The sequence below is a fragment of the Nuphar pumila genome, chromosome 10 (genome assembly GCF_984573655.1).
Source record: "Nuphar pumila chromosome 10, dmNupPumi1.hap1.1, whole genome shotgun sequence".
Lineage (NCBI taxonomy): Eukaryota > Viridiplantae > Streptophyta > Magnoliopsida > Nymphaeales > Nymphaeaceae > Nuphar > Nuphar pumila.
This window is the reverse complement of record NC_143258.1, coordinates 109,996,162-110,023,991: the sequence shown is the minus strand read 5'-3', so window position 1 is coordinate 110,023,991 and position 27,830 is coordinate 109,996,162. Positions and strand designations below refer to the sequence as shown.

The 27,830-nt window shown below is 36.4% G+C and overlaps 1 protein-coding gene across 2 annotated transcripts; it reads right to left on the bottom strand.

Annotated features, from left to right (window-relative positions):
• On the bottom strand, positions 1–27,691 carry LOC149827878 (carbon catabolite repressor protein 4 homolog 1-like). 2 transcript variants are annotated; one of them, XM_090018279.1, is made up of 12 exons: positions 26,992–27,691; positions 20,138–20,906; positions 19,848–19,934; positions 19,684–19,767; positions 19,521–19,607; positions 19,339–19,425; positions 2,274–2,327; positions 2,091–2,182; positions 1,852–1,966; positions 1,633–1,783; positions 1,289–1,455; positions 1–196 (listed from the first exon to the last, which is right to left on the bottom strand). In XM_090018279.1, exons 1-11 carry the CDS (start codon positions 27,147–27,149, stop codon positions 1,310–1,312), a joined length of 1,830 nt encoding a protein of 609 aa, XP_089874405.1. In that variant the 5' UTR covers positions 27,150–27,691; the 3' UTR covers positions 1–196; positions 1,289–1,309. The 2 variants fall into 2 exon arrangements, with proteins under 2 accessions (XP_089874405.1, XP_089874406.1); XM_090018280.1 differs by having other exon boundaries at positions 1,301–1,455.
• Between the last annotated feature and the right edge of the window lie 139 nt (positions 27,692–27,830).

Sequence of the window (27,830 nt, the reverse complement as noted above, 5' to 3'; positions counted from 1 at the left end):
TTGAATTTAAATAGAACATTTGTAATTTTCTATGGAACAAAAGTAGCATAGTACAGCCAGATCAATACATCCCTTCAGAGGAAGAAGCATCATAAACTAAAACGAGGGCATGGTCTACCTTCTCCCAATACCTCACTCAAAGGGTACTCTTCATCAGGTATTTTTCTACATCTCCACCAGTTACTCCATAAAGATCCTAAAACATAAAACTTGAACTTCTAAGTGCTAACATATATGTGCATACATGAAAACTTTTAAGGTATGTTCATGAATTTCGCGCTATATTGGCAACCCTTAGTAAATCCCAAAACGAGCATTGCAATACTTTTAACACTATAACAAAGCCTAACAAATAAATTTTAAAGGAATATTCCTCGAACACGTTTTTAGCATTTTGAAAATCCATCACTGAAATCAAAACTAGTAGATCTCTGCAAATTAAAGAAGTCACGAATAATTCTGCCAGGTGACCAAACAGCTCGAAAGCAAATAAAAGTGGTGTACCAAACAAAAAATGGAAAACGATGATGAGAAGGGAAGAAAGGCTTGATAAATTCATTCTGAAATAAAATCAAGGAAACAGCACGTACATAGGCCCCAATAAATTCAAAAGTTGGCATTCAAAGCCTTAACAGAATATGACACGTTAATCTGATGGTCATAGTGGAAAGAAGCAGAAGATTACCAATGAAGTCCTAAAAAAGGAGCAAAGAGACAAACAAAAAGGCTAATCGTTTAAGGAACCTAGATCCTATACAATTCCAGCCATCTTCCAAGAATAAGAGGAAAGTGATGCTACTAGAAATCCCAAAGGTTTATGCAATAGGACTGGATTACAAGTAGTCATGGACATCCTGCTATCTAAATCCCTGACAATACACAAGACACATTATCCAATGGAAACCATACAATAACTTGGTCAGTGCAAAGTGTAATTAAACCAATGAGAAAGATGAACTTTTTTACTAAAACATGCAAATCAGATTGGCCCCATTCATTTAAATGACTATAAATAAATTAAGATAAAGTAATTTCTGAACAATGGAACTTAAAACTAGCAGAGCATAATAGCAATTAGTCTTATAATATACCTTTCTTAATATAGTATGATTATGAGGTCTGGATCAAATCAGATCTCAGATTCATTTAAAACAAAATACTCTAAATAACAAAAAAGGGTAAGGAAATTTTGATCATTGTAAATAACTGAAAAAGAAAAGGAGCCACGCTAGCATGCAATGGTATTCAAAAGGTGCACAATATATAGGAGGGAAAGAAGAACAAGTACCTAGAAACTTACACCACGTTCTTAACGCCGAATTCTAGGCATGCAGCGGAATCCAGCCAGAAGGGCTATGTGATCCGAAGACCATTCTGGGGATGGCAAAGCTGTGTCTTTTCGTAAGCTCTCCTCATCCAAAAGTTCCAATAATGACTCCACTGTCAATGAGTCCGCTGTAATAGAAGCATAAGCATGGAAAACATCAACTTCCGGCAATCACATGCAGAGAGCATCTCAATTTCTAAACATAAAGTAACATGCGAAATAAAAATATAACAGGAAGAATGTAAATGTGAAACAATGATATTTATTAGGACCACATATCAATGTCCATGAAGATGACAACTTACCTGTGTAGAAAATGTAATCAAGGGTGCCAAGGAAATCTCTTGTGCAATTTGTAAACAATGGTTCATTTGTCGTTGAATCCATTCTTCTTCTTTGGTTCTCCAAATTTGCACCAACTCCCACCATTCTCGCAAAAGAAGAGTATGCACTCACCTGTAACAAGTTGTCACTCACAACTGGAACTAGGCTTCAAAATTAGGCTTTTCAGAAAGATCTGTTACCAGTGGAAGCTGATGAGTGAGCTTGCTAGCAGGGCGCAAGATCCCTAAAGGATCAATAGATAAGTCCGGATGCAACGGATCAACCTTGCCCATTGCCAGAAGCGCATGTGGAGCACTGTTATAAGTTGGAACATGTATTCCCAGAAAATAAATGAGCGCATGTAAAACGTTAGAGTAAGAGAAAAAATAAAGTGTTGAGAAAATTTAAAAAAAAAACGATTTCTGAGTAAGTGAAAGACCTTCCAGGAGTTGAATTGAAATCCCCACAAACTAGCATTGGAATATCTGCACTAACTGCAATTTTTTCCAGTCCCTTTAAAAGTGTGTGCACCTATAGTTAAGCACATAAAACAGTTATGCTTAAAGGCAATAATCAGTTTTATATAAAAAAACATGTTAATAATGAATATAAACAATTCAACCTGCCATAGCTTAACATCCTTCAGATCTTGATGGACATTGACATGTGTGTTTGCCTGCAAAACCAGATTAAGTTAACAAGAAAAGGCCCCAGAATAAACATCAAAAAATGGAGGCAGTTGTCATGTTTGTGTGCATAAAGGTGCACAGCACACATTAAGGAATGTAAAGTCAACGCTGAAAAAACAGCAGTGCCCAAGTAGACAATAAGCAGAATGCCAACTACATCACAAATGTACAGGTACGAATGGTGCAATACAAAAATTTTAGAAAGATGTGCATGGGGATATATATATATATATATATATATATATATATATATATATATATATATATATATATATATATATATATATATATTGGTTCATATCGCCGACCCCAATTGTTTTGGGATGAAGGCGTAGTAGTTGTTGTTGTTGTATATATATATTGTGGAAATGAACCACCATAACTTGAGCGTAGGCAGTTGATTTACATAGATCTGATCCCCAAAAGAAAAAACTAACCTTTGGATCATGTTTAGCATGTTTCATTTACCATCTTCATACGTTAAACTTGACTCCAATATTATTTTTTGTACCATTTTTCTTTTATCTTCCTGAATTGTGAACCGCCGATCTTTCACCATCTCAAAACTCTAATTTTGTGGTGCAATTAGATATGATAAAACTAAACATAGTTATATATATATATAGGAAAATCGGTTCCTTCTAACTGTCCATACAGCGCGGACAGTGCTGATTTTTAATGTTTTAGGCTAGGTTTCGGAAATCTAACCCTACAGATGTGTTTAGCATGATCCATTTGCTAGGAATTGATGGCTGCATCATACTTATCCGACGAAAAAATATGATTTTATGAGCTTTAAAATTTATTTAAATTTTGGATCATGTGTTGACGGGTATGAAGTATGTAGGTATGGACCCAGAGTAGATTTTGGAGTTGTGTGTGCTCGATATAAGTTTTGGTGAATTTTTCTCCCAGTATGTTCAGTCCCTAGTGAGGGAATTTATGTATGTGGGTAATGCATGTGTGATGTACCAACATGTAAACGTGGTTCGATAGTGTTTATGACATGTTAACAGGTATGCATGATGGTGTATTAGCATGGAAATAGCATACGGTTAAATGTATGCATTCATGACAAGTTAATGAGTCACACAATCCAATGAGAAACATATTATGGTAGATGCATGCATGATATGATAGTTTACATGCATGGCTCATGAGTGATGATATGCAACATGTTACGGTCTGTGCATGTTCATGATTTCTTGATTTCAACGTGTGGCATGTGATAGGTATACTTTCTTTGGTGATGTTTATGCATGCACAGGTGTTGGCTCCGGTGTGAGCATGTGGTTCAAAGAAAACCATTATGATGCTCCAAGTGCACTGGGTTATTTGTGTGGCCCGATTTGTGATTGTGCAAGAAGATATGAAAGTATGTATGCCCATGGAACGCCCACTATGGGGCTTGAAGTTATGTTAAACCCTTGGGGTGCTGCAATTTTTATCAAGAAATAAATAATTAATGAATGCACACATAACCTTATATTTGGGATTTTGTGTATTGTTTCCTAGATTCCGGTCAAGTAATAAATAAATTAATGCATGAACACATAACCTTATATTTGGGATTTTGTGTATCGTTTCCCTAGTTTTAGGATTCTGTGTATTGTTTTCTTGGTCTTTTGGTATATCTGAAAGATGATATATGTTACCAGATGCTTAGTCTACTTAGAGAGGGTAGATGGTACAAACTTCGTGGGACCGTTATGTTTTCTTGTGAGAGCTAAGTGTCTCACTCGGTCCCATGTACCCAATCCCCGAAGTTAGGGGATCAGGACTATCAATGTGAATTAGGCGGTAGATCCATGTCTTCTGCAGAAGCCTCAGGATGCATCGCATTCAGGTTTGGCCTTTGGGGATCTCTCTCTCAGTCACTGACTACCCACCTTTGGATTCAGTTTCAGTCAGTCACTTAGGTATTTAAAGTACAAAGCATAATAAACTCCATGTGTACTCTGCCTGATTTGTGGTTCTACCCTATGCGTACCTGCAGGGAAGGTTAAATAAAGAAACTTAATTGTTATAACTGGGTAGTTTACTTTTATGCTTTGAATTTGTGAATGTTGTATTATGGTTACGTTTCTACACTTTTGTGATATATTGTTTTAATTATGGCTTTTGTTTGCTTAACAATTTGATGATTATACTAGTGAAATGTGTGATTTGCATGCGTCCATGAATAACATACCCTAGTGTTTTGGAAATATGTATGTGTATTGTGTACACTTGACACATTGAATACACATATTGCTATTGTGTTTCCTACTCAGACCGATTGTAGTCTGACCCCTGTATTTTACAAATTTTCAAATAAGGAATGATAAACTCAGAGTAATTTCGGGCTTGCTGCAGGCAGTGGTGCCATGGAGTATATTTTTGTTTCCTGCGAAACTCTGTTTTGCACAATTACTCAATATTTTTAAGATTTATTGGATATGCAATTTACTTAATTGATATTTAAGACAATTTGCTTTATGGGATGAATGTTGATTTTAATTACTTGTAACTCGCTCGAAATAGTTAACCGGATTTTCATGATTTCTGCTATGACTTCAAAAATTAATTGTCACAGGGTTTTGTCAATTGGATGTCCTTTCTCGAATTTAGTTCCAAGGGGCTATTAAATGATGGTGCTTGTACATTACAATAAGCTACTTCTAGCTTCTAGAGTGACATAAGTGTAACTCAGTTAGTATCATAGTCACCTATATCATTCAAGGTAATTTCTCGGCGAGGGTATTTCTCAGAGTTTTTCAAAAGTTGAAAATCTCAAGAATATCTCGGGAGTTTTAAAAATATAAAAATTATGAAAAATAATAAGAAATATAAGAAAATAATAGGTATTCTTAAAACAATATAAGGAAATAACTTTAAAAAGTTTTAAAATACAAAAAGAAATATCGCCCATATAGGTGACACTAGTTAGTATTGGTAAGGAATGAACGCTTCGAACAAAGGCGAGCAGTATAAGCCCTTCGTAGGCCGTCAAGTGTAGTCAACTATAAGAGACTACAATTTTGATGTTGAAGCTAGGGTTTTATTCTTGGACAGAGACTATTCAGTTTTCAACTATTCTTAGACATGGAAAGTTGAATTAGCGTATTGGAGTTTCATTTGTAAGTTCGATAATTGACAAGGTTCAAAGAAAAATAACCCAAAATTTGTCCCTTTGTGATAGCACCCATTTCATTTTCATTTAGAAAAAAACGATTTCATGTCCAAACAAACCATATGCTAATCAATGGACATCGCCGAGTGGTTGGATAAAGGATTGGAAGGAACCTTCTCCTCTCTGCTTTGCTCCTCACTTGTTGGCCGAATGTTGTGAATTAACTCATGTAGCTGGATTCCATCTCTCTCCTCCCTTAACCTGCAGGAAGGCTTTGGCTAGGATAAGAGGCAAGACTGACCAGACAGATCCCCTTTGCTGTGCTTCGGGATGTTGTTGGCTTGCTCCTTGGGGAACTCTCCTCTGTTTTTTAGGGTTAACTCATTTTGCTCTCCTACCAACTTCTCTACCTGGGCAACTCACCCCATCATATAGGTGATACCTGACTATGACAAATAGGTACATATATATATATATATCCAATTGTGTAATTATACTACAATTATTTCACAAATTTCTCTATATATGAATTTATAGACTGCCAATCACGAGCTAAACGTAAAAAAAAACAAGATATATAGTTGACTAACAATTAATAATCAATAAGTATATTGTTAGCACTAAGCACTTTTAATATCGCACATTGACCACATGTTCATTGGATCATGGAACAGATAACAATGGATCACGTCAGGTCCAAAAACTCAGTTGACATGTACCAAGCATTACCAGAACTTGTACCATGATCTACAGTGTCCACACAGGTACGGAGGGTACACATCTTACATATAGCCCAGCAAATCATAAAGAGTAGTCTCAACCAAATACTTGTAAGGAAATGATTTCCTCCGAAGATACACTTAAATCACCAAAAGTGGACACTCAAAAGAGTTCCACCAAAATACCAACAAGATCACACAAAGAACCACAAATGGGCTCACTTACAAACACCCACTAAAGAGCACAAGAACAAGGAAGGAAAAAATAATATTTTTATTGATGTCAATCCATAGAAGAAGCTTACAATTGAGAGGGGGTTTCACCCCTATTTATACACAGCCAAAGGTCTCCCAAAAGAGACGTTGGGAGAGTTCCCAACAGCTCTAATAGTTGTTGGGCTCTCTCTCCAATGCCTCTTTTGGCTGAAAAGAAACTAAAAGTAAACAAAAAGAAAATTAACCTAGTTAAACTATTTACTAGTTAGATATTAACCTAATATATATATATATATATATATATATATATCTTGGCCTCCTCTTGTCTATAAATAAGGGTTTAAGGCTCCTTGTATTTGAAGCTTCTTTGAAGCACCTTGATGAATAAATTCATTATTTTTAAGTATTGTCTCTCTTTTGATATTGTATGCACTCGTATGCTTGTGTAAGCCTTAGTACTTTTTGGATTGTCCCATAGTAGACTTGTGCATGTGCAATAAGTCCTTAATGGTTTTTGTGCTTTGGACCATTTGTCGGTGTGATTTGTGCCTCTTGAGTGAGGTGTGTGAAGACTCCTTGTCTCATTACACATAGTGGTTGTAGCTATGGCTCGATAATCTGCCTCGGTTGAAGAGAGAAACTTTATGTTACTTCTTTCACCTTCATGAAATTATCGAGTCACCTAAAAATACACAAAAACCAATGGTCGAGTATCGGTTATTTGGACCACCTCCCCAGTTAGCATCAATATAAGCAAGTAAAAAGAAAAATAAGTAGACAGGAAAAATCCTCAAAAAATAGAAGTTTTGATATATTTAATAATACGCAAAATTGCTCCCATATGAAGAATGGTGGGAGCATGTTGAAATTGGCTCGTTGTGTGAACTGCATGTGCAATGACAGACCTTATGACAGTGCCCCAATAAGTCATCAGTAAGGTGTTAGGTTTTCGACTGGTTCTCCATCATGAATCTTCATTTTGATACTGACAACTTCAAAAGTGTCAACCTTCTTATCATTCGAGATACCAGACTCGGCAACAATATCTAAAGCAAATTTAGATTGAGTTAGCAGATAACCTTTAGAAAAATAAGCAACTTCTATACGAAGAAAATATTTTAAAAACCCCAAATCAGTTATTTTAAAATGTATTTTGAGCAGTGTTTTAAAACTCGCCGAGTCAACTCGTTGACTCGGCTCGGCTCGCACCTCCAGCGAGTCAACCCGGCAAGGCAAACTCGGGCTGACTCGGCCTGACTCGGGCGAGTTTTGTGATGTTTGAAATTTGTTTTTTGAGTTTCAAATTACAGTTTTTTGAGTTTTGGATGCCTATGTGAAGTTACATTTAGGTTTCATCATCCATTTGTTATGTGAACAAACATTGTACATATTCAAATATTAGTAGTCTTTTTATAGTTGTGCCATTAATATATTTCCTGCATAGTTTTATACATGAGAAAATTGCTTATTTATGTTGATATTGGGCATTCTGTAAACTTTCAATATGCACATATATCCCTGTTTTACATTTATGGATTTGTTAGAGAGAGAATTAAAACTTTTAAAACAAGCTAGCATATATGATTGGTCATTTTAGGAACCTTAGGTAGTAGCAGACTGAACTCATGGTGACCAAATCCTCTAATTCAAGTCATGAATTAGTCAAAGTGCTTGTATAGATATCAAATTCAATTATTCAAGCAAACCTCTATAGCTCTTTGCAGTTGTTTTTATATTCTTATAGACATTTGGAGACTATGTTTACTCAAAAACATGGTTTCAGACAAATTATATATTGTTTTTCTTTTAAAATCAAAAGTTAACAAAACCCGGTCTGAGTCACCGAGTTGACCCGCTGAGTCACGAGTCAATAAAGAACGAGTCGAGTTCCGAGTCACGGGTTTTAAAACCTTGATTTTGAGAAGCTCTTTAATGTGTCTAACTCCCTGTTTATCACTTCCTGTGATGATGATCATATCGTTCACGTAGAAGAGAAGGATAATAATACCTGCATAAGAAATCTTAACAAACAACATTATGTTAATCAGACAAGATTGAAATCCAACATTAAGCATAACTTGACTAAACCTGTCATACCAAGCCTTCGGTGCTTGTTTAAGACCATACAGGGTCTTATCTAAACGAAAAGATTTTTCTTTAAGAATAATTATACCATGTGGTGTTTCGATATACACTTTTTCAATCAAGTTTCAATTAAGAAATGCATTCTTAACATCCATTTGATATATAGGTCATTTCTTCACAAAGGTAAGAGCTACTAAGGTTCTAAGAGTGGTCATTCCGGTAACTGGTGCAAAGGTTTTCTCGTAATCTATTCTATACTCTTGAGAGTATACCTTGGCAATTAATCTCGCTTTATACCTTTCCAGAACTCCATCACTCTTGGTTTTAATCTTATATATCCATCGACACCCTATAGGTTTCTTTCTTGGGAGAATATCTTAGAAAGTCCAAGTATTTTCTTTTTCTAAGCCGTCTAATTATACTATAATTGCTTTTATCCATTCAAGATGTTCCTACTTAGGTGAAAAAGACTGATAAGACACAAATTTTACAGGGAGTTTATGTTTTTCATCATTGGTATATTTTCCAAAAGTACATGGATGTTCAAAATGACTACGCTTGGAATATTGGATCTAACCTTGATCCTTATGAGATGGTTCTTTACTCATATTATGAGGTTCTTCTTCACTAATCTTGTGATCTACATCAATATCACAATCATCAATCTTAGGAATTAGATCCAACAAAAAAGAATAATCATTTATTTCCTTAGTTTTCTCAATTTCAAAGAAACTTTTTTTTTCTAAAAAGAACACATTTCTTGAAACATGTAGCATTTTATTTTTAGCATTAAACATCTAGAACCTTTTTTATTATTTGTATACCTTAAAAAGAGACAAAGAATAGCATGGGAAGAGAGTTTGTCATTTTTATCAGTAAGAACAAAACATTTACACCCAAAGACTTAGAATCTAAAGTGACGGCATTTTGTTAATAAGATAAACCGCAATTAATATAGCTTCATCTAAAAATTCTATGGGTATTTGATTTTTAATAAGCAAAGTTCTTGTTGTTTTTATAATATGCCTATGCTTTCTTTCAGCCAAGTGATTTCATTGAAGGGTATAAGGACAATAATTTTTTTTACGTGTGATACAATTTCAATTTAGGTAATCTTTAAATTCTTTTGATAAAAACTCTCTTTGTGAAAGATGAAAATATCATTCTTGAATTAGTTTTTAACCAAATTATGAAATATTTGAAAATGTAAGAAAACTACATATTTGTGTTTAAGGAAATAAATCCAAGTGTGTCTCATGAAATCATCCATAAAAATTATATAATACATAAAACCATCCTTAGATGTAACAAGTGTTGAGCCCCAAACATCCGAATGTATTAACTCAAGTGGTTGAGAAGAAACAGATGTTCTTTCTTGAAATGGTAATCTCTTCATTTTGCCAATAATATAATTTTCACATATAAAATTTTCATAATTACAAAAAATTAATAATTTTGAAAAAAACTTAATCTTGGATATACTAGGGTGGCCAATCTTCTTATGCAACAAATCCAAATCTAATTTTTAAACATTGCAACAAAAGGTATTCTTGGTTATTTCCAAAAAATCCATGTAGTATAAGCCTCCTTCTCTATGGCCTTCGCCAATCAGCTTCCCTAATTGGCGATTCTGCACTCGACAACCATGAGAGAGGGAAATATTATACCTATGATCAGATAATTGAGAAATAGATAAAAGATTTAAATTTAATTTAAGAATATATCTAATTTTTTGAATAAAAATCTTTTTGAGTTTTGAGAAATGTTTTCAAATTTTCCTATTTATTTTATCTTAAGAGATGTTTCATTAGAAGTAAATACATTTGATCCACTTGAGTTATGACATTCAGATAACATATCACCATTCAGTGTCTCATATGAAAAGAGGCACCAGAATCAAGAAGCCAAAGAGATTTACCGAAATCGAAGAAGCCATAAGAAAAAAGTGTGGCTCCAGTTGATTAGGATGCTCCTTTAATTAGAGGTTGAAGAGCTTTCACTAATTGTGTCAAGGACATATTTCCAATGGATGGATATTGTGAGATTTGTGTATCACTTGACTCTTGTGGAAGTTCAACAAGGCAACCTTCTTCTCATAAATTTTTTTTAATTTAGGACAATATGTTTTCACATGTCTCCGTTCATGACAATAATAGCAAATAACTTTCTTTCTCTCATTCTCATTGTCTTGCTTTATTCATCATTTGGCCTCCCATAGTGTGGTGGCTTATAGGTACGAACATAGTTTCTCAATCTAGATATGGCTAGAACCGAGTTAACATCACTCTTAGAGATACGCTTTTTAAGCCTATTATCTTCCATACTGAATTCTTCTATGGTGTCTTATATTGAGGAAACTTTCCCTCGATGGAAAAGAACGGATTCAGTGGATTGAAAATCCAATCTCAAACCGTTGACAAATTGGTAAAAATGTTTCATGCTTAACTGATTTTGGCAGAGTTCAATATCTTCAGGACAATGCCACTTTGGTTCAAAAAGAGTCAACTTTTTCCATAATTCGGACAATTCATTATAGTATTCTCTAATACTCTTGTGTCCTTGAGTCATATTTTGTATCTTGTCTTCCAAGTTGCACACATGTGCAATATCTTTAAGAAAATACATTATCTTAAGGTAATCTCATGCATTGTTTGCATGTTCAAATTTAGCAATACCAGAACACTTCTTAATGTCTACACTACTAATTAGTCAAAGACATAATCTTGGCATGCCCCATTCTCCATTTCCTCTACTTCTTCTCATAAGTGGTTATTGCCTTATTTTTCTCACCCTCCGTAAGAGGTACTCCTTTCTCTCCTTCTATTTTGGTGAAGATTAACTTGGGTTCTGAATCGGTCCCATCTACGAGTCCCCAAAATCATTTTTTCATTTTGAGTTGTTGGGCTCTCTCTCCAATGCCTCTTTTGACCGAAAAGAAACTAAAAGTCTAAAAGTAAACTAACCTAGTTAGACTATTTTCTAGTTAGATACTAACCTAATATATATATATATAAATGTAATATCGCGTATTTTTCCATGATTTTTAAATTTGAAAAAAATATAATTTTTAAAATATATATTTAATTAAATCGATAAAATTGTAGGAAAATATCATATTTTATAGGTGATGTTAACTGGGTCTGGGTGTGGCCCAAAGCCCACTGACAAGACCTGGTTAAGCCAATTATGATTTGAGGAATTTTTTGTTTTTAACGTTTAAATTCGAGAGAAAATTGAGGGAAATCCAGGTTAAATTTAGGCGAAATTAAGGTAAGTACACCTTTAGGTACGCCTCGAAATACTAATAACGTTGGTGGCTTGTTTTTTCAAATTCGGATTACGGTTAGCTCGAAAATCATATTTTTAAAAAATGACATGCCTCTATTTTTTGTCTTTTTTTGGATTGGATTGGACTAGATATGTTCCATTTGGTTCAAGTTAATATGGATCTAGACCCAATCCAAGATCCATATTGACTAGAATCTGGTCTAGGTAGGATCCATAAAGAGTTAGATATGGATTTGGACATTGGATCTATATATGGATTTGGACATTGGATCTAGATATGGATTCGAAATCCATATATAGCCAATTTAAAACTTTAAAATCACCTTATATAAAAGAGGATAAGGTAAAGTTCTACCTGGGTAGAACTCTACCTCATAAAGGTCTTCCAGAGGGGGGGCAACACTCTCTAGAATATTCTATAAATTATTAAATAAAATAATTAATAAATAATTTAATAAAAATATTAACTAAAAAGGATATTAACTAGCATAGGCAAAGTTCTACACTAAGTAGAACTCTACTCTCTAAAGTACTCTAGAGGGACGTCACCCTTTCTAGATTAGATTTACTTAAAAAAATAAGAAAATAAAAGGTGAGATAAAATATTATAAAAGGGGTGCATCTCTCTCTCTCTAGAAAACTGTGTTCTAGAGAGAGTGTGTGTGAGAGTGTGAGATAGAGAAAAGAGAGAAGAAACAACAAACTCGCGTGTGAGAGAGAAAAAAAAAGAAGAAAAAAAGGAGAAAAGAAAGAAAAGAGGAAGGAGAAGAAAAAAAATGTTTTCTTCATCCATCCATCGATTTTTTGGTCTTTTTCTAAATTTCGATAAAGGTATGGGTTTCTCTCTAAGTTCTTCCAGGAAGAAATAGGTATAAATCTGATTTTTATGTATAAATATTAGATGGAAAAAGGAGAAATCTGATTCTTTATGTATATATAAATACATAGTGGAGAATATATATATATAGAGAGAGAGAGAGTTATTGTTTTTGTAGATGGCGATTTCCCTTATGAATCAAATTAAAAAAAAAATATGTATTTATCGATCTATTGATTCATGCATCTGAATATATACAGATTTGGTCGATTTTTCAGTTAGATAGGCATGTCGATTTCCTATTTCATGGCTTATGCATAGCAAAAAAAAAATGTAAGATGCATGAAAATCAGATTTAGTAATTTTTATTGTTCATACCATGGAATATATATATGGTTTTATAGATGTTCAGATTTTTGGTCATGCATTGAGGCAGATATATTGGCTTTATTAATCGGGCATTTATGCATGAAATTTTAGATTGGCGATTTTTGATATTCATAAAGTTGAACACACACACACACACACACACATATATATATATATATTAGTCCTATCGACCTTGCTATGTGATGAATTTTTAGCATGTTCTAGAAATATTTATCGAATCAGATTTGTTTTGTGAGCAATTTGATCAAACTTGCTGATTTCTGTATGTCAGCAATTTGATCGAACTTGCCAAGTTCCTTTGTGGGGCACATCTAATGTTACATGTTCACTAAAATTTTGCAAAAGATGCATAAATCACTTTTGAGGTATTGTGCTTTGATGTGAACTATTGTGGGCCGTGTAGGCCAGAAGCATGTGTTACTCCACTTGTTGATTTTATTTATGCATTACAAAAAATTATTTCTGAAAATTAATGGTTTTTCAAAATTAATTATAGTGTTAAATTGTGTGAGTCAGGGCCCGAGATTGGTTTTACATGTAGATTTGCAAAATGGCTCTTGTGTAAAGAACTTGAAATTATTTGAAAAGGTAAAAAAACCAAACAATGTAATTAATTTCTTCCTTGATATCCCTTTTACAGTGTAAGAATTTTGGATAACGATCTTGGAGGACAGTGAGGATACTAAAACTCCATGTGCAATTGCACCCCTAAACCCGATGTGATGGTTCACCACCTATGCCACAGGGATTCGGCTAGCAGGGTGCCGCACCCGCGTCGACGCGACTCGACGCGGGTGCAAGTGCGGCACCGGGTGTGGTCAACACGACCATGGGTGCGTTGACCGCACCCAGGGTCATTTCGGTCTACTTTTTGGATTTTTTTTAAAATTGCCCTATGAAATGGGATGTGGAATTTAAAAAAGATAGCAAAGACCAAGTACCTCAAAAAATAAAACAAATAAATTTGTTGATCGAAGTAATATACAAGAAAATCACTAGAAATGCACGAACAAAGATATACAAAGAGAGAAATATTGAGCATTTTCTTGCTTCCATATTTGTGAAGTCCCAAACAACTTCACAAATATAATATATGGAGAGAGAGATATTACTTGTTCGTCGCGACTCTCGACCATCTCTCGCTAGAATGAACGAGCGATAGAGCCGGAGAGAGACAGAGAAAGTTTATCTCTCATGGCGCTTTGATATTGGCTAATTTTTCACGGAGAGCATTGTTCCTGTACAGGGAATGCTTGTGAAACGACTTGTACGGGTAGATCTGCAACACATGATTCCTGGATGGACAGTGTAAGGTCATAATTGCTTGAGCGTTGTGCTTTCTCATGATGGGGTGAGTATCAGATTTGATATCTGGTACAGCTTCTACAGGAAATAGGGAGAGAGAGAGAGAGAAGTACACAATGGCTGGGGCGGCACTCTGTTGCTCGACCTCCAAAACCCTAAACATTATAAAGTAAAAACATGTTCAATGATATTACAAGAATGCCATTAATGAGGTTATATGAGCATGTGTTTCATTTAACATGCGTATGGATCTGGATCCAGATCCATACGCAAACTGTATTTTAACACCCTCCCTCAAGTTGTACGTGATTTTGAAGCATGTACAACTTGCTCTTCAATAGCCAAAATTGACATCATGTTAATCCCTTGGTAAACAGGTCTGCCACTTGATCTTTTGTTCGAACATGACGTAGTTGTATCTCCTTCATCTCGACTTTCTGTCGTATAAAATGTTGATCAATCTCAATGTGCTTCGTTCTGCTATGCTGGATAGGATTACATGCAATGTTTATTGCGCTTTGATTGTCACATAAAAGAAATGATCGAATAATTCTCCCCAAGATCACTCAATAAGTGTCTAATCCATGTGGCTTCTGTCGTGCCTGCAGTCATCAATCTGTATTCAGCCTCTGTACTCGATCGTGCCACTGCCTTTTGTTTTCTGCTGCTCCAGGACACTAAATTGTGCCCAATATATACACAATATCCAGATACAGATCGTCTCTCATCTGGATCCCTTGCCCAATCTGCGTCTGTATAAGTGATGAGTTCATGTCCTCTATGCAGATTATCGTTCTTGCGATAAACAAGTTTGTCTCCTATAGTTCCTTTTAAATAACGTAGAATGCGCTTCACAGCTTCCATATGACCCTCCGTTGGAGCATGCATAAACTGGGATACCTGATTGACAGCATAAACTATATCAGGTCTGGTAAAGGTCAAGTATTGTAACATCCCCACGAGACTTCTATACGTTGTAGGGTTGACACAAAGATGACCATCTTTGGAGCTCAGCCTTTGATGTAATACACTATGAGTGGTGACTGATTTGCAATTCGTCATCCTGACTCTTTCCAGAAGGTCAAGAGTGTATTTTTATTGCATGAGTGTCAATGTGTTTTGTTGTCAGTCAACTTCCACACCAAGAAAGTACCTCAACTCCCCTAAATCTTTCATCTTGAAAGTTTTCATTAAAAATTGTTTCACGTCTTGCACATGATTATCTGAGCTTCCAGTGATCACAATGTCATCAACATATATAAGAAGTATAACAATGTCTGCCTTTTGGTAAATAAAGAGTGAGTGATCCAGAGAGCATCTTCTAAAACCATAACTCTGAATTTGCATAGAGAAACTTTCAAACCAGGAATGGGACGCCTGTTTCAACCCATACAGAGATTTCCATAGTTTGCACACCCAGGCAGTAGGATCCTTCTCGGCATAACCAGGTGGTTGCTCCATATACACTTCTTCCTTTAAAGTTTCATGCAAAAAAACATTTTTAACATCCATCTGGCTAAGGCTTCAACCTTGATCAACTGTTAGGGATATGATGATACGAATAGTACCCATTTTGACTACCGGACTAAAAGTTTCATCGTAGTCTTCACCATATTGTTGTGTGAATCCTCGAGCAACAAGTCGCGCCTTATATCTGTCAATACTTCCTTCAGGCTTATACTTTATTTTATAAACCCATTTTGAGCCAACTACATTCTTTTCTTCTGGCCGAGGGACTATTACTCAAGTCTGACATTCATGAAGAGCTTCCATTTCTTCATTCATAGCTTCAGTCCAATGACGGGATTGAAGAGCTTGATTGAAACAAGTGGGTTCATCCTGTTTTGTGAGCTGAGACATAAACAACTGAAAATCAAGGGAGAAGGTCTCATAACTCACCCATCGTTGAATAGGATGCTTAATGTGTGACGGCCTTTGAGCCGAATCATTGGTGATGCTTTCCACATTCCTCGGCTCTGTATTTTTGTCCCGTCTAGTGTATATTTGTCCAGAGAAACGTTCTACTGGGGGTGGCTCAACTGGAGATAATTCAACGTGCATTTGTGAGTCATTCAACTCCCTACTCAAGCCGAAGGAAGGACAATTTGTTTGACATGTTTCTCCTGTATTAGCAAAAAGATCTGCACTCATCCATGGATCATATACTTCTAATTCTTGAGGTGGCAACGCTGCAGAGTCATTGGCCTGAAAATTTTGTTCGTCAAAAACAACATTTCTGGAGGTCCTAATACGTTTTGTAGTAGGGTCATAGCATCGATAACCTTTGTCTTCATCTGCATACCCAACAAATCTGCACTTGACGAAGAGTAATCCATATCAGTGGAATAATGAATAAGCAAACAAGATAAATGAAAAGAAATAAACAGATTTGAGATCACTTAATCAATCAGTAAAACTGTAATAAGGCATATATCTGTACTACCAAAAGTGTTGCACAAAGAACACTAAAGCAGCAATGAAGGAAAGGAAAGGAAACTTGTGGAATCAAAAACTGGTTTGAAATATGCCTGTACTACCAAAAGTGTTGCGCAAAGAACACTAAAGCAGCAATGAAGGAAAGGAAAGGAAACTTGTGGAATCAAAAACTGGTTTGAAATAAAAAAGGGAACAACAGTCGGTGATGTTTAGGAAAAAAATGGAACCAACACAGACGATAGAATGAACGAGAATAACAAAAATGAACGAGAATAACAAAAAAAAATGAGTAACAGAAAAGAAAGGATCGATGAGCATGTTGTTCACGCTGAAAGGAAAAAGAAAGGTACCAACTTTCAGAAGATGAGATTTCAGAGGATGAGATTTCAAAGGTTGTTGTTCACGCTGATCAAGGGTTTCAGAAGATGAGATTTCAGAAGATGAGACATCAAAGAGTGTTGTTCACGATCTGCTGTTCACGCAGTGCTGCTGTTCACGATCTACTGTTCACGATCTGTTGTTTTCGATGAACACGTTGTTCACGCTGAAACCATGGAGGAGGATCGAGCACGTTGTTCACGCTGAAAGGAGGTTGTTGTTCACGATCTGCTGTTTCAGAACTTCTTCACGCAGAGGATGGCTAAAGCTCTGATACCATATTAGATTTGATATCTGGTACAGCTTCCACAGGAAACAGGGAGAGAGAGAGAGAGAGAGAAATACACAATGGCTGGGGCGGCACTCTGTTGCTCGACCTCCAAAACCCTAAACATTATAAAGTAAAAACATGTACAATGATATTACAAGAATGCCATTAATGAGGTTATATGAGCATGTGTTTCATTTAACATGCGTATGGATCTGGATCCAGATCCATACGCAAACTGTATTTTAACAGTGAGCCACACCTTTTTCTTGCGTAATGAGAACCGTCCATCTTTTCGACGTGGTGGGGATCGTGACAGTCTCGCGTTCGACGAGGGATGGTGGCAGGGCCATCATTGGTGCGTTCTTCATCGTTCATCTTGTTACGTGTTGGCGCAATCTGACGCTGCCTTTTTGGAACGCGGGAATATAATGGGCATGGTGCAGTGACAAGTTTGGATTGGATTTTATTCATAAGTTCTTGCCCTGTTCTGAGCATGCTGACACCAAACTCGTACTCTAGTTTTGTTGGACTGGCCTGTCGTATTATGGGCATCCCATGTCCAAAGATCCCAATTTTGGTCTAGACCCGCACCAGGGGGAACCCCTAGACCCCCCTTATTTATTTATATATATATATATATATATATATATATATATATATATACATTTTTGCCCATGCCGCACCAAGGTTTTTTGGAAGTGTCGAATCCCCGTACCCGCACCCATGTGACATAGTTCACAACCCGGTCACAATTTTAGAGAGATTTCAGCAACTTTGCCTAGGGTTGGTGTTGTTCACTCGGTAGTTTTAATATACCAAGAAAGTGGCGTCAATGTTTGAGAATTTTCATAGATATTTCGACATTAGGTGAGGATTCCTAATGTTCCGATGGAAGTTGAGGATTTCTGATATAGGTCAAGGAACAAGTGAGGAACCCAGTAATAAAATAAAAAATGTGTATTAAGCTATAACTGGAAATCTAATTTGGACTTCAGGAATTTGTGCCCATTTTGAGTATTCACAGGTTTAAGGAAAAGTGAAAATTAAGTTTGTGTGTATTTAATAGAGACATGCATAAAAAAACAACTCTAATAAATAACTTAATAAGTTATTCATGCATGTGCATCGAATCATAATCATGCATCTTTACTGTTTAACATTAGTTCAGGAAAAGTGAAAATTAAACTTGTGTGCATTTAATAAGGACATGCATGCAAAAGCAATTCTAATAAATAACTTAATAAATTATTCATGCATGTGTATTGAATCATGCCTCTTTACTATTCAGCATTAGTTCATGCATTCATGCTTATTTTGTTTCACATGATATTTGGTTAAATGCTTGAACGGTAAGTTGATTGTGGTAAATTGTTCTTGTGATATTCTTCTGAAATTTATGCATGAATTTGGTTTATGTTATTCTTTTACTGTTTGGATTTTTAGAAGAATTCACACAAAGGACTTTGGTTCTTACCCGTTTTCTTAAAATTGTTTTACAAGCTCGGATGCTCAGTGATGTTGAATGCTCAATGATGTCCTTACTGGTTGGCTAGAGACTGCGAGCCTAGTGACTGGTTTCTGGTTTTCTGTCAGATTGACTCATGACTTCTTAGCTTAGTTTATTTGACATTATTTATTCTTCATTTGATTCAATGCACAGTTTGATTTGGGGTTTGGTATATTAAATATGTGAGGCCCCAAATCCTTGGGTTAGTTTCCGCAATTGTTTTAAAAAAAATCCACTATTGAGGGTCGGTTGGAATCGTTATATATATATATATATATATATATATATATATATATATATATATATATATTAACAATACTCACATAAATAAGTGGAATGAAAAAATGGCAGCCATATTTCTTTCATTGTAAATGAAAAGCATCATCAGATTGAGAATTCATGCTGACATGCAACACATCAATTTTCTAGAAGAGGCAGAGAAGAGACATTAAAGGTTCCAAGTGTAGCTCTTACCACACAGAGTAGCTGCCGTTTCCCAGGAGTATCCACTACATGACTGCTAAATTTTGCCTCTAAAACTACAATTAGAGCAACATTATCCTAGAAAGAATCATCACAAGAGTCAACATCTTCATAAAGATATCTTATGCCAGATATGAACATATTAAAAAAAATGCCATGTAGTATCAAAACACCTTAAGCAACCGACTAAGAGCAGTTTTCTTTTGAGCAATTGGAACCAAGGCATCAGTTAAAGACTGTGCGGCCTTATTGAACTCAACCTGCACAAGTACTATAAGTTAATGCAAAATGCAGTGTGCAGACAGACCAAAAACTTCATATCGACCAAACACATGCCTCATATTTCTTGACTAATGAAAACCGATCCCTGCGAAAAAAAGTTGCACAACCATCAATTGCACGTCCATTGGCATTGAAAACCTGCGATCCATAAAAGACCATATTAAACAATGCATCCCTTGGGATAAGAATTTCCAGAGATCCATCAAGGTATGCCTAACCTCTGATGTCTTTCTCTTATAGACAGCTATATAGCCATGCTTTTCAAGTTCAGGTGCAAAGAAATCCTCAAAGTGGTCACTCTGTATCTGTAAACACAAATTGCAAGCATGCAGATGCAATATGGTTAAACAACTGTAACAAAGACTTCATACTGCCTTGAATAGGCCAGTACTGGCACCCCAGGTTGCAGACCAAGACCCCTACTTTTTTAACACTTTGATCATTTTTCATATTTTGTGACATTTTACCAGTGAATTTAAGAACTCAGGAACTGCATGGAAAACAATACCTCTTGAAGACAGAGGATATCTGCATGATACCCTATGATTTCTCGTAATAAATTCTGCCTCCGATATGGCCATGAAAGGGCCCATGATGGGCAGTAGCTGTATGTTTCATTTGTAGCATATGCATCCGATAAAATATTGTAAGAGAGAACAGTAAAGGTTCCTGAAGATACAATTCGACCATCTGAATCCAAGGGACCTACAATATCAGCTCCATTTACTGGAATCAAACGTCTAGGAGTAGGAGATGGTGCAGGAATAACACGTGAGGTCATAAGGGTACTGACAGGACCCACAGGTATTCTGGTATCCAAATCAACTACCACACACTCAAACTTCAGCACATGCCCAATATCATCAGCTGTCGGTGTATAAGTTCTAGACCGTCCCACTTCAAACCATGTTTCACCACCACTCCTTTCTGTAACAGGTACAGGATATACAGGAGCAGAACCATTGTTCAGGCTTGGGCTCTGGACAGCAACTGATGCTGAAGCAGTCAATCCCCCAGCTGCACTAAGAACTCCTGAGCCGCTACTAATTCTCCCAAACATATCATCCTCTTCTGTTCCATTTTCATTTACAGCACTTGTAGCACGATCATGTAAAGCACGATGATGCTGCCATGCATCAGAGAAACATTTTGCAGTACAGTGATAACTTTTGGCAACTGGTATTTTTGCCTTCAGACAACCTAAGCATTGCAAAGTTGCTTGTTCGGAAGGATGTACACTGCATACTGCAACTCTTTTGTCACTCTGTATACGATACCTACAAGGACAATCAGCAATAGGAACTGTCATATCTTGGGAATGTTACAAAATACTAACCATAAGGATGAATAAAAAATAATTAGCAGGAAGCCTGGATTCATGATGCAAGAAAAACGTCAGTTTTTTGGATATGCACCGCAGCACACAAATGTCTCATAGAGTAGCCCGTGACATGGCATATCAATATAAAGATAGCATCAAGTTGGCACTTGGTTAGAACTAACAGCAGTGCAGATGAGACAAGTGAATGTGATCATCAGTATTCGAGAATGAAGAACCAAACCAGGAACAAAGATGTGGCTACAATCAACCAAAGGAAGACAGCATGAGTATCGAAACCGCACACAAAGAACTGGTAAAGTGTGTGTATGCAAGCATTGCATCAACATGTACTGGTCTCAGCTATATCTCGGCAGGTTTATTTGCAACTACAGGTTTTTCAATAAATCTAAAAAAATAACTGACGTGCATTTAAGAAAAGAAAATTGCAAAAAAAACAAATATGAAGAACAAGATAGGTTTTACCAATATTATTTTGCAAAAAAGGTTATAGAAAAGGAAGAGAGGTTCTTAAACAAAAAAAACAATGAGAAAAATTCATATTAAAATTATAGTAAATAGAAAATAAAAAAATTTAACTAAAGTAATAATAGAGCAATATTTTCAAAATCACACCTATTCCTTTTTTTTTTGAGAGGAAAGATATAAGTTTCATCATAAGGCAAAAGAGGTGACAAGAGATCCTCCATAAAACAATACGGGAAAAAAAAACAAATTAAAAAAAGTAACCCTAGTCACAAAAGATCTTATTCTATTGCATCCAACCCAGTCTACATCTGAAATTATACATTTACCCCTGGCAAAGCGGAAACTAATAACAATCTTGTCCTCAAAGATTCTCGTATTTCCTTCCCTCCATATATGCCACTGCAAATAAGATCCACCATTTCCAAATAATCTTTCATTTCTTCCCCTGTCTCCATGCCTATGATGCCAAAAAAAATTGTCGGGATGACTTGCACACCATTGCTTTGGCTTCTGCTCAGGGCATGCTAAACAAAGAGTTCTAAAAGGTTGGCACTCCCAAAACAGGTGCCACCAGATTCCTACTTGATACAGCACCTGGGAGATGAGCTTGCAAGGGATGGCTGTCTTGAGCTAAATCAGTTCACATCAGGGCTTTGTCAACAGATAGCATCCATTCGAAGGACATGGCCATGGGATTCGGGTGGGGAACCCAGATTGTTTTCTTAAAAAAGGGAGCCGTCATGAGTTGTAATAGGGGCATATAAAATAATTTAGTGGTGAAATCTGAGTGTAGAATGTCCTCCAAGGCATTAACAACATAAACCTTAAGAAATTATTAAGGGCCAGCAAATCTTCAATCTCATTCAGAGTCAAGTTTAAGTGGGATGTGATACCCTAATTCCCAAACTCTTCCACCCAAATAATGATAGGCAATCTAGAATGTCCTCCAAGGTATTAACAACACAAACCTCAAGTTCCTTATTAAGGACCAGCAAATCCTCAATCTCATTCAGAGTCAAATTTCTGTGGAATGTGATATTCCAAACTCCTCCACCCAAATAATGGTAGGCAATCTAGCACTCCTTTTCCAAAGCCAAATCAAAAAGGTTCCCATATTTAGAGAGAGTAACATATGCCACTATATGTCTGGCTAAAACCGGATTGACTTCCCACACACACACACCTATATTCTTAAATTAGCAAGTCCTGTCCTGAAGTTTTAAGGCAATCTTCTATGTATCAGTTTTTGGGTTGAACAAGATAGTAGGACTGCCGCTTCACATTATTATAACCAATTGGTCTTGGGATTCAAAACTCAGCAAGGGCATCCCCCAGCTTGGCTGAAAAGCAAAAGGTTATAGTGTTTGAAACCCACCCCCCTTGGATGGTTATGCCAATAACTTCTAAAGAACTACCAAACTTGCCTCACTTTCACATAACTTGAGTTCAACCCATTCAGGCATAAAAAGGGGTAGCCCATCTCCAAAAATTGCTAATTCTGAGACTTAGTAGAACACACCTATCGGAAATATCCTAGATCTCGCTGATAATGAGTGAGACCAAATGGTTCGAATGGAGTAGTGACTGAACTGTTTGACACATGGTTCCAGCAACAACAAATGCTGCATCCCCTAAAACTGGTGAATCAACGGCAAGTTTTGGCATGATGGTAGACATCATTATTATCAAGCACAATGATATTTGTGGGTAAAAGAGTAATTGACATGAGACTGCAAGCAAGTATTCTTCTCTTACCCAGGATCTGACTATCGATCTTAGTCCTCCCAAACAGTACTAGGACGCACATCTAACATGGATGCATTAGAATAGGATGCTCCAAGGAAGACACAAGAACAATAGAAAGATTTGGCTGAGAATAACATGTATGCAACAGGATGGTGGTACATGAAGGATTGCAGAATTACAGATAAGGGGGAACACACAAGGAGATACGATAAACATGGGAATAAGAGAAGAGCATGGAATTGGAACAGAGCAAGACAGCAAGTGGTGGTGATCGTAGGAAAGATAGGAGGATGAAGTGCATGAAGCTTACATGATGAAACACTATCAATTCTTATTGCCAATTTCCTATTTGTCTAATTCAATAATAACCCATTCACCTATTGACCTAACAAAGTTCATCCTATAGGGTAAATTTCTAACTCACAAGCCTATTAACTTCACATCTGTCTTCTTAAAGCACAACACATTTCCAGCACCTCGATATCCCACAGCATTTATACAAGTAATGTCACCTTCTTTTTTAACTCATTTTCTAGCTGGAAGAACCAATGAGAACTTATATTTCTACCTACCCATTCAGGTATATATATATATATATATGTGTGTGTGTGTGTGTGTGTGTGTGTGTGTGTGTGTGCACCATAATATGTTGTAAGTTTGTAACTTTAGATTCTTGATAAACGTACACACCAAATACAATTAAAAAATACACTATGTCAGTTGACAAAAGGCCTTTCTTACTTCTACTCTTCCAATCTGTTATTCAGAAGTTTAGCAAGCTCATGTCTACACCATAAAATCTTCTCTACAAGTTCATTAAACCAAGGCAGAGCCTTCTTCTCCTAAGCATACAATTTTGACAATCAAATCCACTTAGTTCTAAAGCAAACAAATATGAATGGTGTCAAGAGAGCATCAGTCTTATTAACAGGAAACAGGAAATTCTAACAAACCTGCTCTCAGTAACATGTTTTTTTATAATTGGCATTCAGCTATCACTCTCCATACCAATGTTGTAAGTATCGTACCGGATCGTACAATACAATACGTATCATAACTATGGCCTAAATCGATACGATACACGCTTGTATCATGATATGAGTGTGTATTGTATCCATATCAATTGTATCATACGATATAAGGTGTATCGTACAATACGTGTATGGCGAAAACCGAAACTCGACTTTTTAGTTTTGGGTTTTAAAAACCTCCCTAGGGCCAATTCTCTCATTTGTGTAGAGGCCTTTAGAGGACAACGGATAACCCATGCACCCTAAGAGGCATGAGAGTGATTTGGGGGCCACTTCGTGTGCAAGAGAGAGGACTTTTGCTCATTTCTCACGTAAGAGTGCATTTTCATCCTTTTTCACTCAAGAGAGTGGATTAAGGTAACAAGTCTATATTCTTTGCTTCACATTGAATTTTTTGGGAGAAGATGGCATCAAATCATCCAGCATAGCAATGGAGCACTCAAACAGCGAGTGAATTATCGTCATCATATTGTTTTGGGTGATATCTCTCAATTAAAGCATCATTTAGTTGAGTCACATCACAATGTTGTCCCCTACATGTCAAAAGATTTGTCGAATGCCGTGAAATGGCAATGCCAGTGATTACTCGTTGCTCTGAGAGAAAAAAAAAACAAAAAAGAATGAGGCAGAAATGAAGTATGTGCAGCCCTGGGAGGTTGTGTATGAGGAAGATGAGCTCCCTACTTCTGATCATATAGTCCCTGGCATAACATCAAGAGAAAAAAAAAGAAGATAATGATGATGATGATAATGATTGAGGTTATATTTTTAAAAAACTTAGTTATTTAACACTTAAGTGTTCTTAAAATTGGTTATTTTGTTTTTGTTTTTGTAATATGAAAGCATGAGTCTTATGGCATGTTCTTAATTGCAAGATATTTAATATTTTGCATTGTTCTTGTCAGATATGCATGCAATATTATCTATATTAGTTTATGTTTGATAATGTCTTATTCAGCTCATACAGACATAAATGCTGCATATGTGATCTTGTGATTGCATTTTGTGCAATTCATCAATGTTTCATGTGTTATGTTTTTTATTTTTGCTAATTTTATATGAATTTTCTTTGTTTTTTGAGATCTTTGAAAAAATTATTAAAATTTATGATTTTTTATAATACGCTACGAAACTTTAGGCCCAACCGATATGAGTAATGTTACGCTACTTACAACCATGCTCCATACCATAGTTTATTCAATGACTTCATTGCACTACCTTAAAACACCATTAACTAAGTGAGAATAAAATAGAATATTACGGTTTTCTATAACACATATGAATAGCAATGTCACCTACAGAAAAACCATGACCAACGTACCTAAGGATGGCAACAGATTTAACGTGATTGAAACTCAGGCACACCAAGATTGAAACTTTGTGAACAGGGGCACGATTGATGGATGGGATTTGGCCTGAATCTAACCATATCTGGCATATCTAGAAGTGTCAGATCATGGAATCTTGATCCCAGTTGATATGAACTTGAACTCATATAAGACAGGGTGTGATCTTTTGGATTTGAAACATATACGGTGCTATTAGATAACCCAAAGGTCTGACTCAGCTCATATAAACCCCTCATGTGAATAGAGGGTTTCAAAACCATGGGCTACAGCCATTAATGTCTGAGGAGTCCAAGTTGTTGCCCACCCCAATAACAGCTTTATTGAAAAGAAACCAACTATATATTTGAAAATGTTTCAGATTACAAACACATAAAATAAACTTCTTTAATTCACAGATAGAGGAGGATGAGGAGCTCTTCCTTCACATAGGAAGGGCTCTGTCACCATGGCACCCTCGTGGCATCTATTTGATTGTATTGAAAGGCCCAAAGAAATTGGGATTTGCCTATCGGTTCAGGTCATTTTGAGGCAATCGATACATCTATCATAAGGTGGATAAGGTGGATGAGCTTCAAGAGAATGATTAGGAGTTCTTGCAGAAGTGGAACTTAGTACCATAGACAACCTAGTGAAAAATGAATACCTAGGAGTCCCCAGTACACATAGGTAGGTTTTCAAGAAGAATCATGTAAACCAAATAAAAGTAATTAATGTGAAGATTGAAGAGTGTATTCAAGTTTATAAATGAAAGTCTTTCTTTGGGGAAGCATATCAGCACCAGAAGCATCTAAGTTGATATTCTTTAAAAAGAAAAAAATATATTCATAATGTGATGTGCTGGAGTACACTTAATGTTAGCAGCACATGTTATGATATCAGAAATAAATAAAAATGAAAAGACTGACAACAATGTCGACGACAATACCATTGTTGCCGTAATCAGATAGAAATACTCATGATAAAGTCTCGAAGCAAATAGCAAAACCTTCGTCAAAGGTAAACGGGTAAAAGACTACCTAGAATCATTTCTTACACTAGAAATATTCTAAGAGGGCGAAAGTTTATAATGAAATAGATGTGCACCAGAAAAATACTCCCACCATGTGTTGGGTCGTTTGTACTTCCAACTATGCTACCTCCTAATACTCACAAACTCCATGAGCTAACAGCGTTTACGACAAGCGTGCCCTGTATGTAATTCCTACAAGCTTGGATCTCAAAAAAAACAAATCTCCGCTACCATCATTTTACTTTCACAAATCATTCATTTGGGGAAAAGATAACAGAAAAGAAAAAACAATTGGATCGTAGGGCACATTCTCCAGCAAAGAGTGCACAAATCAAATGGAAACAACAGTAGAAACCCAAGCAGGAAATGAACAGAAACGCAGGCGTAGTGTTCAACAACAAGAACAACAAACAAACTAACCACTTGTATCTGACGAAGCAACCGTCGAGGGGGGCGGAATCGGACACATCGTCGTTGATGACGGTGTTATCGGGCCGGCGCAGGAGGACGTATGGGATGAGCTCGCATCCTACGATGGGGATGTCGGAAGGGAGGTGCAGACGAAGCACGCTCAGCATAGTTCCTTCTCCGGCGGCGATCCAAATCCCTCTTCTTCCACTCGCAGGCGCCGCTCACTCCTCCTCCGAAAGCTTCTCCTGATGGATGCGTACGTAGAGGCCGGGCGGAAACCAGGCGGATCCGCCATCAGCCGGACACTGAATCCGCCAGCCTTGGTTGTTGATCCGTAGTTGCGATTTAAGGAGGAGAACGACGGAGCAGAAGGAGGATTTGGAGAAAGGGAAAGAAGGCGGCACTGAAAGCCCCAACCAAATGGGCAGGGCAGTATCTTTCTTTATTCGAAGAAGAGGATGAAGATGGTGACAAAGAAACGTTTAATGAAAGGGCTAGAGGCCCTAAACCAATAAAAAGGGGAGCGGGAGTGAAAGGAAAAGGGGGATTTTGACGTGGGATCTTGTCTGAGTGGGAAAGGAAACTGTAGAGACGAGTGAAATGGAATTGAATACAATAAAAGAAGAAGAAGAAGAAGGGGGCGGGCGCAAAACGGGAGGGAGACGAAAGCAGATCGCACAGGAAATGCTAAACCCTCGCTTTTTCCGATATAAATATATAGATATGAGAACTAGAAATATGAGCCTTTCCAACACTTTTTTTTTAAATCCAACCAGTGCCGGGCATAAAAATCAATAAAATGGAACATTTATTTCCGGCAAAAAAAATATAATTTTTAATAAGATTAT

What these genes read in the sequence shown, in the direction of transcription:
- LOC149827878 (XM_090018279.1), bottom strand. Translation starts at nt 27,149, where the DNA reads ATGCTGAGCGTGCTTCGTCTGCACCTCCCTTCCGACATCCCCATCGTA. An exon ending in ATATCCTCTGTCTTCAAGAG is followed by an intron (nt 19,935 to 20,137) that starts GTATTGTTTTCC and finishes TTGTGTTTACAG; the next exon opens with ATACAGAGTGACCACTTTGA. An exon ending in AGGATGTTAAGCTATGGCAG is followed by an intron (nt 2,183 to 2,273) that starts GTTGAATTGTTT and finishes GCTTAACTATAG; the next exon opens with GTGCACACACTTTTAAAGGG.